Below are 18,066 nucleotides of genomic sequence, written 5' to 3'. Positions count from 1 at the left end.
TTTGGGCAATGTGTATGCACATTGATGTATGAAAAATAAAAATTGGTATAAGTATACAAAAAGGGTATTGTAACAATATATTCAAATAAAAATAAAATAAGAAAATTATATATATTTTTTAATAATTGCTTTATAGTGAACATATTTAATATGAAAAATAAAATTACTTTTTTGAAAGATAATTTATTATTTCAAAATGGTTGCATTTTGAACACTTAAAGATATATATTTAAAGTTCTTTTTTATTATTTTTATCATTTATTTGTTGAAAATAAAAGTACTTTTTATTTAATGACCGATCATTCTAATATGTTATGTACCAAAATATTAAAGATTGGCATCAAATATAAAAATGGGTATAATAATGTTTAAACAAAAAAATGAGTACTCCGAGACAATTGAGTAAAAGGACCATGAAATCGATGACTATAAAGTTTAAACTATGCTTGGGTTTTTAGAATTTTTAAAAGGAAATATCATGATGGCTTAATACTTTGTCTCATCATTACCTCCAAATGTTTATCATTCAACTCTGGATTTTTTTTTTCTCAAACTTTTTTGCACTAATATAATTTTTTTAATGCTCTGTAAACTTACAATCATCATTTCATTAAAATGTGCATCATTGGACCTGATTTTTCGAATCTCTCTTTCTCGAGTCTTTTTACATTAGTATAATTTTTTAAAATATTGTGTTACCAATCATAATTCTAAAATTACAATATTTTTCAATGATTATTTTAAAACTACAATATTTTTTAATTTCAATATAGTATTTACCTTTTAGAATTATAACATTATTGAATTTCAAGTAATACTCATTTGAAAAAACGAGTTCAGTATAAAATTGAATTTGTTTTGCTTTTTGCACTAATGTGATTTTCTTAATACTTTGTCATTGAACATGAAACTTATCATCATTGTTTTGTTTAAATATATATTATTAGGCTTGATTATTCGAATCTCATTTTCTCGAGCCTTTTACATAAGAGTAATTTTTTAAAATATTGTGTCATGACTCATAATTCTAAAACTACAATATGTTTTTGAATGGTGAGTATAAAATTAAAGTATTTTTAAATCATAATTCTAAAACTACAACATTTTTAAATTTTAATGTGGTATTAGTCTTCTCACGTTTTAGAACTATAACATCCTTAGATTTCAAGTAGTGATTATTATTGTTACACTAAAAAATTGGTACATAATTGACACCCTTTCCACGTCCTTACAAGCCTAATCTTAGTTAAGAGATTCCCATTAAGGACAAACAACCTATGTCAACAATAACATCATCATCCCATGTTACTTTCAATACTAATATTTTATATTGGGCTTACTACAAATATCCGTGTCTACGAAGAACGAATGCCAATGGATCCTAAAACCGTCCACTTCACTCATCTTCTGAAAAAAACAAATTGAATATAAAATTCAAGTCGTGGAAACTTAAAATAAAAAGTGAATTGGTTTGTTCAAGAGATGAATTGAGTCATATTTTAATATTTTTGAAAAATTATCCCCCTCAGCGGCTCAGCCCAGACTCTCTGCCATAGCGCTGGCCGTGGCCCTCACTCTTCAGTGGGCGTCTACTTAAATTGACAGCATTGTTCCAAACTTCCAATTAACATTCAAACAAACCAAAAAGTCTCTGTTCAACGATAAATTGGGATGGGGTGGATGTTATGGAGGCAGGTGGCGTGCATTGGTCACATCATCCCCAGATGAAACCCATTGATCCCTGTGACCAACTAATAATCATTGTACATACGCTATATTATTTGTTAATTTATATTATTTAATTATATTAATGGCATTCTCGGCCATAGCCGCTACTCTCCTCACTCGCTTCTCTGCTCTGCATAACTCCCCTCTCAAATTCAAAGTAAGCCATACCGGTAGACTCATCAGTATCGCAAGGGTGGTCTCTATCACAAGTAATCCTAGCCCTAGGCAGAAGCGTAGGTGTATCAGCATGGCTTCCACTGCCTCAGCTGAAGACAAGCTCACTGCTCCTTTCGGTTCTTGGAAATCGCCCATAACCGCCGACGTTGTCTCTGGTGCTGAGAAGCGTTTGGGTGGCACCGCCGTCGACGCCCGCGGCCGACTCATCTTTCTCGAATCGCGTCCTACTGAGTCTGGGTATTATTCATGATTTTCATTCCACCTCGTAAATCCTATGTCTGTCAATTTTAATTGACGGTTTTCTTTGCGCTCAGCCGATCGGTTCTTGTTAAAGAATCGGGGAAAGCAGGGGAGGAACCGATTGATATTACGCCCAAAGAGTTTTCAGTGCGAACAGTGGCTCAAGAGTACGGTGGTGGTGCTTTCAAGATTTCCGGCGATACCGTAATTTTCTCCAATTACAAGGATCAAAGACTTTACAAGCAATCCATTTCATCTGGTCAGTATTTGTTCATTTAGTAAGGGAGCGTTGTTAGGTTTTTTCATGTTTGACCGTCCATATGCTTCAATTTGGTTGCCGAGAAATTGTCGAAATGAAAAAAGACATTGGAGCTAGTTCTCGTGGTACCTAATTGGAGCATTATGACAGAAGGTTTCTGAATATTTTTGCCTCCGTACTAAATCCCAGGTTTATGTTTTCATAAATTTATGTGATATTGACCTTTATTCAACCTTAATCGTGATCTTCTGATATGATTTACTGGTGGTCGCTAGAATATTCCTCTCCATCACCAATTACACCAGATTATGGGGGCCCGGCAGTTTGTTATGCAGATGGAGTGTTTGATTCAAGGTTTGACCGCTTTATTACTGTGAGAGAAGGTACACAATTGATATAAATTTCATTCCCAAGGCTTATATGGTCCATTTCTATAAGTCTGTTTGTACAGTCAGTTTTCTTTCTGTCTGGTATTCGTGTATCTCATTTTCTTTTATGTCTAAATTGGATAGATCGAAGGGAAAGTAGTTTGAATCCAATCACAACAATTGTGGCCATAGATCTCAGAGACAACAATATCCAAGGTAAAAAATTTGACAAACCTACTGGCGACCCAAGTTTTCTTAGATGTATAAATAGTGTTGGAATTATTTCGGATGCTTGCTTTATCATTATTTGTTATTTTTACTACATCGTGGATGAGGAATGCTGATAATTTTTTTTCTGTTCTTCCTTTTATTTGGTTCAATTTGGCACTCAGAGCCTAAAGTCTTAGTTGCTGGCAATGATTTCTATGCCTTCCCCCGTCTGGACCCAAAAGGGGAACGGTTGGCATGGATTGAATGGAGTCATCCTAATATGCCATGGGATAAAACGGAACTATGGGTTGGTTATATTTCTGAGAATGGGTGAGTATGATTCCCTTTCTTGTGCATTTCTTCTCTAGTGCATTTCTTGTTTCCAAGACTGATATTTCCATTGACACTCAAATTTTCTTGGCTTGTGTATTTAATCATGCCGTAAATAACTTGTTTTTGGCTCACAAAAAACAGTTGTTTGGAGAAGACAAAATGGGGATGGACTTAATAGAGCCTGATAAAATTAGAAGTTAGTTTGCTAATCATGTGGGGGCAGCTTGATTTAATAACGTGTCAATTCAATCTGTAAAAGATTCTTTTATTCAGACATTCTCTTTTTGGTCCATAATTTGAGCAGGAGAGGGTTGTTCACCCATGCTAGATTTTGTGGATTGAGTGGGGTCATACGAGTGTGTGTGTGTGTGTGTGTTTTCCTTGTTTCTTGCCCTTTTGGAGGACTTCGTAAAACTCCTATGTATTTGGGTCTGCCCCTTGTGATTGTCATTTTTAATAAATTGCTATTTTTCCTATCAAAGATAAAAATAAAAGAAGAGAGGAAAAAAAATTCACTCACCAACCGCATGAAGTGGGTGTCTAAAGCTTATATTAGCAGATCCTCCTGCATTTGGTGCCATTCCTGCTCCTCCTCAAATTGGGAGTAGAAAGCTAGTTTTTCTCTGGCCCTTGCTTGCACTAAATTGGAGAGAGTTTAGATGCTAGGTGCTCCCACCATCCTAGCTTGATTGTTTTCAAAACCTGTAAAACTGTTAATGCTGGAAGTTTAATTTGGTGACAATACAACTTTAAAACAATTAAAACACCTTGATTCATTTCACTTAGTTCTTATATTTGAATGACCTTTTCATTTATACACAGATATAAGATGCGACATCCATAAATTATTTATTCATTTCTTTTATCAAGATCTCATTTTTTGCTAGGATCTTTTATCATGTACAAGATCTCTTTCTTGTACATCTTAAGTTGCTATTTTAGCGCCTTTCCGTGATACAATACTCTCACTTACTTATCAAAATAAAAAAATAAAAAAAATTATGTGAAATTAAATTCCTGTTGCTGCTTTAATCTTTTCATTGCTCTCATGCAGGGATATCTGCAAGCGCACCTGTGTTGCTGGTTTCGATCCTAAACTTTTGGAGTCTCCAACCGAACCTAAGTGGTCCTCCAAGGGTACTTTCTAATAATTCATTAGGTTCATGAACAACATTGTAATAGGAAATGCTTGTTCAAAACTATGATATTTTAAAGATAGTTTTTATGTTCATGAATAACAGCTTTAAACATTTCCTGTCGTTTTTCTGATTGGTACTTCTCTTTGCAGCATTTAAATTATCAGTAGCATAAAAACTAGATGCATGGGAAAAGCTTGTCATGTGTAGGCTGTAGCTTCCACATTGTTCTGATAGTAGCAGGGTGGTAAAGACAATCCATACCTATCCTGCCATAAGGGCTCTTGAGTCTGTCTTATTTTTCGTAAATGTCTTAAGATGAATTTCTGGATCCTAGTTCATGCCGTAGAATTTGCTTAAGTTTTTTTTATGTCCATTTGAATTATATAGATTTGATTGTGAGTCCCCTCTTATCTATTAAAGGATTAATGATTCATATGTTATGTGTTCAATCATTGCTACAAAACTTTATATGATATTTTGCTACTTAACTGGTAGTTTCAAACTTGCTGTGGGTTCAGGTCACTGCATGCATTGATTTGTTATGTTTGAACCTGTGCAGGGGAGCTATTTTTCATTACCGATAGAAAGAGTGGGTTTTGGAATCTCCATAGATGGGTAAATTTGTACTTTGACATTTGAACTAGTTGTATTTTACTGAGGTTGTGTAAACAATGGCTTGCATAGGGTCTCAAAGATTGCAGAAGCTTTTATGAAAATTAAGACACAAGACCCCCCCTCAGTCTCATCATGCTGCTATTTATTCAAACATGTTAAAACTCTAAACTGAACTGCGGAACACATGTTCAAAGCTTTGACTACCTACCCAAAAAAAAAATGTTCAAAGCTTTGACTAATTGACATAGCTAGGTCAGATGGGGCTAACTTGTCATTCATTCTCAACATACGGAGAGTGTCATTTCTCTTAGAATATTTACCTTCCTCCCTATAGTCAGGAATTCAATGAAAAAGAGTTTGTGATTTCTTTCTCACTCCAATGTAGTCGCTTTGATGTACCATTTTTGTACCAATACTGACTTAAGAAAGTCACAGAAGTGCTTTCATTTAGAAAAGTGAAAGGTAATCAAAGCATATAAACTGTATAGAATATTCAACCCTGAAAAGTAAAAAAATCTATGAATGTTTCAACATGACTGGGGCCCTGCATTAACGTCTGGAAGATGGAACCTTTATGAGGAGTGTGGGAGCATTTTAACATGGCTTTTTTCTTTCTTGCTTTCTTTTAAATGCACAGCATCAATATTGCTTTTTTCTGGTCAGATATCAGTTTTGGTGTATTGGAATTCATTAACACCATTCTTTGGCAACAGATTGAATCCAATAATGAGGTAGTAGCAGTTTATTCCATGGATGCTGAATTTGCAAGACCTCTATGGATTTTTGGCATGAACTCCTATGAATTTCTTCAGAGCCATGGGCAAAAAGAGTTAATTGCCTGCAGCTACAGGTCACCCAAAAGAGTTATTGATTTCATGTTTTTATTTTTGTCTATAATTTTTTTTTGATAACCGTGGATGTCCGGGCCAGCTTACGCGCACCTCGACTAATCCCACGGGGCCCTGAAGTTAACGACCCGGTAAACCTCCAGTGGCCCTGAGGGGACTCGAACTGGTGACCATTGGGGAGCAAACCCAAGGCCGGACCAACTGAGCTACCCCTCAGGGTTTTTTATTTTTGTCTATAATTGTATCATTCACTTGCATGTGTAGTCTATCTATTCATTTTTAGTGTAATAGAAGTTGTGGATGATGGCTTGCAGGCAGAATGGGAGGTCATATATTGGAATTCTGGATGCTGTTCAAAGCTCATTGTCTTTGCTTGATACTCCTTTCACTGATATAAATAATATTGTACCTCCAACAACTTTATTCTCACTCAGCTACTGCAATGAATATTCTCGTTGGTACATATTAACAATGGCTTTATGAGACAATCATATTTTCTTATGCAGACTTCAGGGACTGAATTCTTTTATGTAGAGGGAGCTTCTACGGTTCATCCATTATCAGTAGCTAAGGTGCCTCCCCCTGCAGCCTGTCTTTTACTCTGCGCTTTTTCATTATCTCCTCATATTTTGGAATTCTTTCTTCTTTTGCTGTGGGTATTATCACAAATGCTAATTTAAGAATTACCAATTATAAATGATTTCTCCTGTTCCTCAGCATTCCTTATTTTGTATTTGCAGGTGACTTTAGATGATCAAAAATCAAAAGTGGTTGATTTTAAGATTATTCGGTCTTCTTCTCCTGATAGTTCAAAGTATAAGTCATATTTCAGCTTGCCAGAGTTCATTGAATTCCCTACAGAAGTTCCTGGCCAGAATGCTTATGCATACTTCTATCCACCATCCAACCCCATTTATCAAGCTGGTCAAGAAGAAAGGCCTCCATTATTATTAAAAAGCCATGGTACATTGTGTTTTCTTTTTGTCGTTATTTCTTTTCCTCATTACAAGATTGATCCCCTGTAATATAATTCTTGATCAACTCAAGAAATCACAGGGAAACAAAAGGAGGAGAACAACTGTTTTCTTAACTCTTTATGATTTAAGCTTCAGAACTACCTCATGACATAAACCCATTTACTTATATAAAGAACCTCAAACCTAAAGAACTCCTGAACTTACTAAAACTCAAGCAGCTGAAATTTAAAAAAGATTTTAAAAATTCTTTAATGTTATTGTAGCCAACAGAAACCGGAAACTTTATGGCATTTTCCTCCAATCATGACTTTCGAAGAGATTGTCTCAAGTCATCCTAAATCTTGCAAAAAATAAATAATTTTCAACTACTGAGTTGTTTAATTGCAATTGAATCATGAGGCTGTTTGCTGAACTTGCCAAGTCAAGATCCATGATTAGCTTTAGAAATTGCGAGGAGGATTTTGTTTGGGTTTTCTCTGGGTTATATGGCCCGCTCAAAGGAAGGGAGAGAAGGGAGTTGTGGGAGGAGCTAACCGCTGTTAAGGGGCTTTGGAATGAACCTTGGTGTATTGCAGGGGACTTTAACGTGGTGCGGTTTCCAATTGAAACGAGCAATGGCAGATAGATGTCAACCACGATGAGAGATTTTCCAGGCTTTATTGACAAGTTTGAATTAGTAGACCCACCACTGGGAGGTGGAGCATTCACTTGGAGTGGAGAGGAAGGAGGTTCCCTAAAGGCTCGGTTAGACCGCTTTTTGTTTTCAGGAGATTGGGAGGACCTTGTGTCGGCGGCAATGCAAATTCTTCTTCCAAGACTTGTTTCTGACCATTGCTCGATTTTGTTAGACTGCGGTGGGATAAGAATAAGTAAAAGCCTGTTTAGATTTGAAAACATGTGGCTAAGGGTGGACGGTTTTATGGATAAGATTAAAGAATGGTGGCAGTCTTACAATTTTAGGGGGAAACCCAATTTTGTGCTTGCGAAGAAGCTACAGGCTTTGAAATACGACTTGAAGATGCGGTATAAAGGGACCTTTGGCAATGTGTCAGCTAGGAAGGATGCAGCCTTGGAGAAGTTAAACTATTGGGATAGCTTATAAAGGCTTGGATCTCTATCTGATGAAGATAGGAGTAGTCAACGGATAGCCAGAGATGAATTTAGTCATTGTGCCATCCTTGAAGAAATCTCTTGGAAGCAAAAGTCAAGGGCTCTTTGGCTGAAGGAAGGAGATAGCAATACCAAGTTCTTTCATCGTATGGCTAATGCAAGGAGAAGGGGAAATTTTATCAGTAGCCTGACAGTTATGGGTGTTCGGTTGGATAAAAATGAGGAGCTTAAAGAAGGGATTGAATCCTACTTTAAATCCTTGTTTGAAGAATCTCTAGTGAGAAGACCTGCTGTGGAGTCAGGTCTTTTTAGAACTCTTGACTCATTGGATAATGAGACTTTGGAGAGGCCATTTTTGGAGGAGGAGGTTTCCAAAGCTCTCTCAGATTTGGGGGGAGATAAGGCGCCAAGGTCGGATGGTTTTACGCTGGTGTTCTGGAATTTTTGTTGGCCTATAGTTGGGGGGAAAGTGATACAGGTGTTTAAGGAGCTCCATTCGCAAAACGTTGTTTTTTGAAGTCTTAATGCAACCTTCTTAGTGCTTATCCCGAAGAAAGAGGGGGCTAGTGATGTGCAGGATTTTAGGTTCATTAGTCTTGTGGGGAATTTTTATAAAATTATTGCAAAAGTCCTAGAAAATAGGCTGAAAAGAGTGATGGGAAAAGTGGTTTCGAATAGTCAGAATGCGTTTGTGGGAGGTAGGCAAATTTTGGATGCAGTTTTGGTAGCTAATGAGGTGATTGACTCAAGGAAACGAAGCGCCGATGCAGGTTTAGTGTGTAAATTGGACATTGAAAAGGCTTACGATCACGTAAATTGGAGGTTCCTTCTTTCAATTTTAGAGAAAATGGGTTTTGGACCCAAGTGGCGAAACTGGATTTTATTCTGCATTTCAATTGTGAGAATGACAGTTTTAGTGAATGGCACTCCCACAAAGTTCTTCTCAATGTTTAGAGGCCTAAGGCAGGGAGACCCACTCTCACCTTATCTGTTTGTGCTAATTATGGAAGTTTTTAGCAATTTAATATCAAGAGCTAAGGAGAAAGGTTTCATTAGGGGTTTCAAGGTAATGGGGAGACGTGGAGAAGGGGTTTCAGTTTCCCATCTGTTGTTTGTAGATGACACTCTTCTTTTTTGCGAGGATAACAAGGATCAGTTGGATTTTTGGAAGTGGGTTGTTATTTGTTTTGAAGTGGTATCAGGCCTAAAAATAAACATGCAGAAAAGTGAAATTATTCCAGTTGGGGGAGTGGAGAATGTGGACAGAGCAGCTGCGGTTTTTGGGTGTAAAGTAGGGAATCTCCCTACTGCTTATCTAGGTTTACCTCTTGGAGCTCCTCATAATTCGTGTAGAGTTTGGGATGTTGTAGAGGAAAGATTCAAGAGGAAATTGGCTATGTGGAAAAAACAATATCTTTCTAAGGGAGGTCGACTTACCCTCATTAAGAGCACTCTCTCAAATCTCCCCATCTATTTTATGTCGCTTTTTGTAATCCCAAGGAAAGTGAGACTTAGATTGGAGAAAATTTTCAAATGGAGTTTTTGTGGGGAGATTTGGAGGAGAGAAGGAAGATCCACTTGGTAAGATGGGCGGTTATTTGCAAAGATAAGAGGCATGGAGGGTTGGGGTTAAGGCACTTGAAGGTTTTCAATCATGCTTTGCTAGGAAAATGGCTTTGGAGATTTCCTCTAGAGAGGAAGAGTTTTTGGAGGAGAGTCATTGTTGGTAAATTTGGAGAGGAGGAAGGGGGTTGGACCACTAGAGAGGTGAGGGAGTCTTATGGGATGGGCCTTTGGAAAGAAATTAGAAAGGGTTGGGAGGAGTTTCTTCTTAGAACTAGTATTCGTATTGGAAATGGTAGACGCACAAGATTTTGGTGGGACATTTGGGTAGGAGATTCTAAGCTGAAGGATCTTTTCCCTTTGCTGTTCAGAATTGCAACCCATAATTCTGTTGTAGTGGCTGATCTTTAGGGGAGACAAGGAGGTGGAGGCGGGGGTTGGGAGGTGCACTTTAGAAGATCCTTCCAAGATTGGGAATTGGAGGAGGTGACTCGTTTTTTGGATCATATTTCTGTAGTAAAGGTTCAAGAAGGGGAGGATTCTTTATTTTGGAAGATAGAGAGGAGGGGAAAGTTTAATGTTAAATCTTATTATAGGTCTTTAAGGGATGAGAATAGCCCCTTATTTCCAGCCAAAGAGGTTTAGGATTCGTATGCCCCTTTGAGAACTCGTTTTTTTGCATGGGAAGCAGTTTGGGGTAAAATTTCTATTGTAGATATGTTAATGAGGAGGGGTTGATCTATGGTTAATAGGTGTAGTCTTTGTAAAGAGAATGAGGAATTGGCGGACCACATCCTAATTCATTGTGGTAAGACAAGGGAGTTTTGGACTTTGTTGCTTTCTTCTTTTGGGGTGGTGTGGGTGTTCCCGGCTTCAGTGAGAAATCTGCTTCTAGAATGGAAAGTTAAAGGGCTAGGGAAGAAAAGGAGAACAGTTTGGAGATTGACGCCTATTTGTCTTTTTTGGTGTATTTGGGGAGAGCGAAACCGAAGAACGTTCCAAGAGGAAGAGATGTCAGATACTTGCTTGAGGAACCTCTTTTTTTGGTCTCTTCTTGAGTGGTCTCAACAGTTTTTGGACTTGGACTCTCTCTCTTTTCTGAATTTTTTAGGTGATTGGCTTGTTGGTTAGCTTTTTCCTCTCTAGGTTTTTTCTTTCTTTTGTTGCCTTGTTTTGGCTTTCTTTGTATATTGCCTGTGTACATAGGGAGTGCCCCCTGTTTTGGCGTGTTTTAATTTATTTTTCTCTTTGTCTATCAAAAAAAAAAGATCCATGATTAGCTTTATACATTCTCTGAAATGAAAAGGTAGAATTTCTTCTAATATTGAATTGGGATAGCATATGTGATGTGTGAAATATTGCAGGAGGGCCTACAAGTGAAACACGTGGAATTTTAAATTTGAGTATCCAGTATTGGACTAGTCGAGGTTGGGCATTTGTGGATGTGAATTATGGTGGAAGCACTGGTTTGTCCTTAATCTTCTCTTATCTTTTATTTTCAGTCCCTTATTTATATAGTATCATTTTGGTCCAATGCTGGACTTCATAAACCACCTACTGAAGTGCATAGATCCCAGACCTAAGTTGTATGTGATTCCTCTCAGTTTTTCTATTTTTCTTCTTTCACAATAATGCTTGACACTTGTTACAGTTAGCTTGACTTATTAGGCAACTCGTTTTGTTTTATTTCTTATTATATTTTATGCTAAGTATGATATGAACTGTGTTTTGAAGGTTATGGCAGAGAATATCGAGAGCGGCTTTTGGGCCGCTGGGGAATTGTTGATGTAAATGACTGTTGCAGTTGTGCTAGATTTTTGGTAATTATCCTTTAGTTTGTGATGGATGAACATGCTAAGATATTGTTTAAAACATAATAATATTCATATGGTTCTGTAGGTAGAAAGTGGAAAAGTAGATGGTGATCGACTCTGCATAACTGGGGGCTCTGCTGGTGGATATACAACATTAGCTGCTCTTGCTTTCAGAGAAACGTTCAAAGCTGGAGCTTCCTTGTATGGTGTGAGTTCTTGATCGAGCGATTTTTTCAGATACATTTGGTTGTCCTGTCTTTAACACAGTTGATTTGGATATCTCCACCTAAAATAACTAAGAAACTGTCAAAATGGTTCTGGCAATAGCCCTTTCCCTTAGAGTTCCTTTATCTTTTCTTTTTCATATTGGTTGTGTGATGCTGCTATTTTCTTTTATGAATTTTTTATGGGATAGTAAAATTATGTTGGAAGGTACCCAAGTGCATGGCATGTAGATGTGCTGCACCCAAGAAAAATGAAAAGCTAAATAGAAAGGATAAGGTAGTGGTGCCCCAACACTAACACCACTTCTTGCTTTCTTAGAAATCCAAGAAGGTTCTCCTCTTATCCAGAATGACATCCAAAGTGCAAGCATATAAAGATCTAGACATAATCATCTTTAACTTTCAGTCTGGACTTTCTATTCCTTTGAAAGTTCTTTTATTCCATTTCCTCATAAACACCAAGATGGGCATTGGCTGTTGAGACTATACTTCTATTCTGAACAAACTTTCCATGCTAGCTTGACAAGACCTGCCTCATTGTTCACAAGACCAGAAGTCCGTATTAGGCAGTGCAGAAATAGAAGATTAACGCTCCCCTGGTCCTTACACATACAGCACCAAGTGGAAATGATTCCTACTTTTCTTGCCAGATGGTCGACAGTTAGAATCCTATGCTAGGGTTTCCTTTTTATAGATTCACATTTCTGTTATGTCCTGGTAGGACCTTGTCAACCTAGCCATGTTGTTTGAATATCAATTGGTTGTTGGACCCAAGAGATTCACTATGGCCAATATGCAGCCAAATTTGATTATGGGTTTGGCCCAGACTCTTATTTGCAGCCTTTAGAGAATTTTATTAGAAGATCAGTTATAACAAACTCCAGAAGATACTTGGTCCTGTGTTCTTATCTGCCGGTCAGAAGATGAGGCCATGGATATGGTATATATAGTGAGTATTCATACTGATATGGTGAGTATCTTCTGCACTTTATCAAGCAAGGGGAAAGGCTTGCTAGACATAATTTATTTGGTGCTCTAAGTATCTGTTTGGAGTTCCTTTGATTCTACTTCAATCAAGGCTACAACTTTTTCCTTATCCTTCTTCAGAGATATTTTTAGACAAAAATTGTGAAGATTTAATATTATATATATCTATATCTATCTATCTCTATATATATAATCATGTCTTAAATTTAGAAATTTTTTGCTATTTTCTAGAAATGGTAAACTGACAATGCTATGTTAATGGCCCATGAATAGGTAGCTGACTTGTCCCTGTTGCGAGCGGAAACTCACAAATTTGAGTCTCATTACATTGATAATCTTGTTGGTAAATAATAGAATTGCATATGTTTTGTCAGTTCTGTATTTGATTTTTTATACTGGTTTTAGTTCTGAGGCTATACTTGACTGACTGCAGGAGGTGAAAGTGATTACTTTGAGAGGTCACCTATCAACTTCGTTGATAAATTTTCTTGTCCCATAATTTTATTCCAGGGATTGGAAGACAAGGTATGATAAATTCATACTATTACAAGTAATAGCTGCCAGGGATTATACAATCTATATCTTTTTCTCCCCATCAGTCTAAGATAAAATGTCTTATACTCACATTGTCTATCTTATGGGCCATTTTAATTTGATTAGTAGTCCTAAGGTAATTCCATGATTTGGGTGTAAATAGCACTAAGGATTGAATAGAATAAAAATTATTCTAAAAGAGTTAAAATATCTATTTAAGAAAGCCATTTCTGAAGGTGGTTCCATTAAATTATCAACTTATTGCTAGTGACTTTCAAGAATCTCAAAACATTTTTTCCAATTTCATCACAAACCATCCTGAAAAAATTCCAGAAGGTCGGATTTCTCCTGGTCTACTAGACTGATGTCTTTTTTACACTTAAAACTTGCTTTCCCTCACTGCAGAGAGTTGATGTGACTGGTTCATTATACTTTATATAAAGAACTACAATTTGAAGTGGAAAGGCTTCATCCATGTCCATGTCTAGCTGTTTCATGCATGACCAGTAATGGATTGCATAAAGAAGTAGTGGGTTCCACAATATCGCCCTTTTCAGCATTGATTTTGTTCCTGAATTTCTAAAATCTCATAAATTCTTGCAGGTTGTACCTCCAGTTCAAGCTCGTAAAATCTACCAGGCATTGAAGGAAAAGGGTTTGCCTGTTGCTCTTGTGGAGTATGAAGGAGAACAACATGGATTTCGGAAGGTATGTATTATCTATGTTTTATCTAATCACATAATTTTTATTTTTGAGGTAAATATTAGAATTAATCAAATTGTTTTACATAGGCTGAAAATATTAAATTCACATTGGAGCAACAAATGGTATTCTTTGCTCGTTTAGTGGGACACTTCAAGGTGGCAGATGAGATTACTCCCATCAAAATCGATAACTTTGACTAAGCCTTCGGTATGTAAGGTACATTCAATGAGCTAGAAACTTGGGAGTAAAGGGCTTATGGAATTATTATAAACATGTGTACAATTTTTTCATCTTGTTCCCATGGCTCTACAAACATGAAAAGAATTATCCTAATCCTTTTTGTATCACTCTTAATCGGATATTATCTTTCTTTCTTTCTTTTTTTAAATCTTTTGAAGTCTCAGTAAACGTGATTATTTCCAATCAGTTTTATACTGTCTCTACAGGTCTTTGTCATCATTTTTACTTTTGATTGCTTCCAGTTGAATATCCTGCTATCAGGAAAGACACTAGTTCCAACTCCCAAGTATTAGAGGATGGGATATTGGTAACTTAATGTATAGTCTATTTTTGTGTGGAACATTATCAACCCAGTAGTGCATGCGATTTGCCTTATCCTTAGGTCAATAAATGATATAATCTCTTATTACTGTTTTAATTTTTTAAATGAGAAAGCTAATGAATATATATATATATTTATTTATTTCTTTTCTGTTTTTGCCCAATTAACTCACTAGTTAAATTGGTCATAAGATGGGCTTCGAGCTTATTTGCAGCAGAATGCTAACATTCTTAGGAGTTCAGATTTTTAACAGTTAATTCACTTTGGAGTACAATCAATATGGAGTTGAAGGATAGCTGTAGAGATTAGATTTTCAAAATTAAGCTTGAGGCATTAGATCTATGATTATAGGTGTGGGAGCTTACAAAATTTTAGAAAAAGGTCAAACTAATCTACCCAGGGTTATCATCTGATCTGGAAGAACCTAGCCTGGATCATAATCTGACCTAGAAGTTGCATTATTACATTTCCTATGCAATGTTTACTTTTATCTTATTTTCTATCCTTTGGCATGGGGTTGAGTGGACTAGTTTCTAGGAAACGTTACACTTGAGCATGCTTTTTCTAAAAGCATTGCCAGTTCCATGCCAGCACCAAAATTCAGCCCAATTTGGCCTGGTTTTGCATATAAAGTTTGGTCTTGGAGCCCACTCAAGGCCCTTCTGAGTAGATTTGTTATCCTTGTTGCCTTGGATACCTAGGCTATCATATTAGGTAATGGTCTTTTCGATGAAGCCTCCCCTCCTTCTGGAAGCTGGCCTTTATTGATTTTTCTTTGCCGACTAGCCTGCATTCTTAATCTGATGTCACACATCATAGCAAAATACTGGTAGAACAGGATAATTCTATTCTTAAATTGTTCATCTTTATCCATTGCTGATTGCCCTCTTTGAATATCCAAAAGAAACGTGACAAATGTCATGCTGCAGCATGTTTGACTTTTAGCCTGGTTGCACCAGGCTTAGGCGCATAGATCGCTCAACAACATCATAACATTTTTTTTATAAAAAAAATCTATTAATATTTTGCCTGCATGATGATACTGGTCAAGGCTCATACCTTCAAAATTGTAGCAGAAGCATGAATCTAATGGCATCCAAGTTTCTATATATTTTTATTTTAAAACGACTAAGAAAGAAAAATGCTAATCATCTTAAGAGTTGTTAATTTTACCAGAAGTCACTAAGACAAAAAATGGTAGTACGCCAAGCAGAGCAAAGTGCAAATCATGAACAAATATTAGAATGAAGTCACAAAGAAGCAGGAGACGCAGGATTTGATATTCGTATGCAATTGTTTACATACATATACATATATGTTCTTACAGTTGCTGTATAATTAAATTAAATAAATAAAAAAAAGGTAGTTTCGTAGTTGAAAAAAAAAAAAGAGTGAAAAGATTGATGTCATTCAACCACGCCCAAGGGTGCCGAAGCCGTTGGTGAGTGCGTGGAGGGCAGGATTGAATGCCAGCCTCCCTAAAATGCCCTGCTTGTATGGCAAGAAGGTTTTCTTCTTGAGATCCTCTGAAGCAGCCCGGTTCACCGTGTAATGCAACTCGTGAGCCGACACTGGTCCACGTCTCTTGGACATCGAACCGGAGCTATCTATAGACCGGAAACTGTCGTTCTTGATATCTTGTTTCCTGAACAGCCCCGCGTACTTTCTGAATGGATCTCTATCCGTTGCTCGTCCTTCCGATGCGCTTCGGAACAGTAGAAAATCCTTCAATCTCCATTTTTTGGAACCTTTAGATGATGACGATGGTGTTATTGCAGAAGCTGTTGTAGGCTTTGAAATCAATGAAGATTGTTTGTTCATCTGCTGCTCTTCTTCTTCCCATACCAACTCAGAAACCCTAAACGGAGAGAGTGACCTTGTTCTCCGGCCTGACCTCGACGTCGGTAAATCCAACCCTCGTTCTCTCCCTCTCTCCTGCTCCGTTCTTCTAGGGAAGTCTGCAGCTGCATCCACGTTTTTATTCTTTCTGGGAGAAAAAGCTTCTCGTACAATGCTTTTACCACGTAGTACGGGTGATCTCGATGATGAAAGAGGCGGCTTACGAGTCGAAAGCACCTCAGCTCCGGCGCCAAGCTGTAACCCAGGTGGAGGCTTCAGAGGTCGGATCTTGCCGCCATCAAACAGTTCTTCAGCTGAGAGAGAAGCTTTCTCCAGCTCCTCACTGAAATCAAACGCGAAATCATCGTCCTTGTTGGCAGTCACCACCTTGGAGGATGATTTGGGCGTGCCCGGCTTCTCTTCCCAATCAAATGGAACCCTGGGAGGAGAGCCATTGGATTTGGTACTGGAGAAATGATCAAAGTCGCGATAAATCTCAGAGAGGCGGGAGGGACTCGTGGGAGCACTGAAGTAGTAGCTCCCAAGACGCTTGGGCGTGGAAGGACAACTCAAATGGCCGGAAGAATCAACATGGGTGAAATCAAAATCCATGGAGGCCACAGGTATCATCACTTCCATCTCCATTTTTTCCCTTCTTCCTGTCTGATGAATGGAGCAGCAGAGATGGTTATGTGAGAGTCGGTGAGCTACATTATAAGGACAGTGGAGAGAGAAAGGAGATAGAGGTGGCGGTAGAGAGAGATTGTTGACCATTAACTTTCTAGGAGCCGCCTTATACTACTTTCCTATATATTAATTTTTTGCGTCACCTTCTGTCTTCAATCACGGAATAATATAAGATTTTATTTAGTAAATCATATAAGTTATCCCCCAAGCCAATGGTATCAATGTAAAAGCACATTTCTTTTAGAATAGGTAGATGTGGACTGTTTGGACGAAACATACAATCCTACTCAAAGACAAGCGTAATCAATGTTGTCATCCCAAAGGTGGTTTCCCTTGACGCCCAAGATTTCACATTATAATCCAAACCAGACACTGCTTTACCACCACGCCACTCACTGTTGGAGACTCATCATCTCCCGTCTTCACACCTAGAATTGATGAGAGCGAAATGCATGATTTCTTTTACAATTTTGAATTACTGTTTCCAATCACAACAATGCTCTCAACTCCACTTCAAAATTTAATATTTTTTTTATAAATATAATTAAAATTAATTAAAAATTTATAGATTTTTACTTTGTTCTTATCCTGTTTCCTTGGAAAAGATCATCATTTTTTTTTCTTTTTTTCTTTTCATTCATCATTTATAATTATTAAAATCAATCATATTATAATTCTTTTGACTGAATGATATCATGAAATTAAAACCCCCTTTTTTATAAAAAAAAAAAAACTTAATTTTCTAGGAAAATAAAATTTGAGGATGATGACGGTTGGATTAAAGTATTTACCTTGAAAACTTTGCCTTCACTTCATGGTGCTTCACAATGCTGCATAATAATATCAATGTAAGACAGTAAGAGTAAGAGGCATAGGCATATACGCAAGTCACAAGTGGCAAAACATATGTCAGCTGGGTGCTTGCTCCACGTGTTATTATTATTATTATTATTATTATTATTATTCCTAAAATAGCTGTAAAATGTTGAACGCTTTGTCACAAAAAATAAAATAAAATAAAATTTATCCCATGAATTTCTAAGGAAGAAGGGACAAAAATATAAAATAGAAGTACGTGAACGGTAGTCGCAGCATGTGCTTAAATGTATTGATGGCTTCCAGATGGTGAATTTAATTAGAGAATTAG

The 18,066-nt window shown here is 37.1% G+C and overlaps 2 protein-coding genes across 2 annotated transcripts; one reads left to right on the top strand and one right to left on the bottom strand.

Annotated features, from left to right (window-relative positions):
- The first annotated feature begins 1,490 nt into the window (after positions 1 to 1,490).
- Positions 1,491 to 14,257, top strand: LOC100262703 (probable dipeptidyl-peptidase 5). The gene is made up of 18 exons (XM_002284228.5): positions 1,491 to 2,142; positions 2,220 to 2,404; positions 2,680 to 2,787; positions 2,917 to 2,988; positions 3,165 to 3,312; positions 4,370 to 4,452; positions 5,014 to 5,069; positions 5,783 to 5,919; positions 6,232 to 6,322; positions 6,424 to 6,489; positions 6,658 to 6,880; positions 10,932 to 11,033; positions 11,302 to 11,387; positions 11,467 to 11,589; positions 12,866 to 12,935; positions 13,026 to 13,117; positions 13,730 to 13,834; positions 13,918 to 14,257. The coding sequence occupies exons 1-18, from the start codon at positions 1,811 to 1,813 to the stop codon at positions 14,029 to 14,031; spliced, it is 2,193 nt and encodes a 730-aa protein (XP_002284264.2). The 5' UTR covers positions 1,491 to 1,810; the 3' UTR covers positions 14,032 to 14,257.
- A 1,381-nt stretch (positions 14,258 to 15,638) lies between these two features.
- Positions 15,639 to 17,102, bottom strand: LOC100243808 (uncharacterized). Its single transcript, XM_002282267.5, has one exon. It carries the CDS (start codon positions 17,004 to 17,006, stop codon positions 15,804 to 15,806), a length of 1,203 nt encoding a protein of 400 aa, XP_002282303.3. The 5' UTR covers positions 17,007 to 17,102; the 3' UTR covers positions 15,639 to 15,803.
- Positions 17,103 to 18,066: the final 964 nt, after the last annotated feature.

The sequence above is a fragment of the Vitis vinifera genome, chromosome 18 (assembly GCF_030704535.1).
Source record: "Vitis vinifera cultivar Pinot Noir 40024 chromosome 18, ASM3070453v1".
NCBI lineage: Eukaryota > Viridiplantae > Streptophyta > Magnoliopsida > Vitales > Vitaceae > Vitis > Vitis vinifera.
Note: the sequence above shows the minus strand (reverse complement) of the source record. Positions and strands in the feature narration are given on the sequence as shown.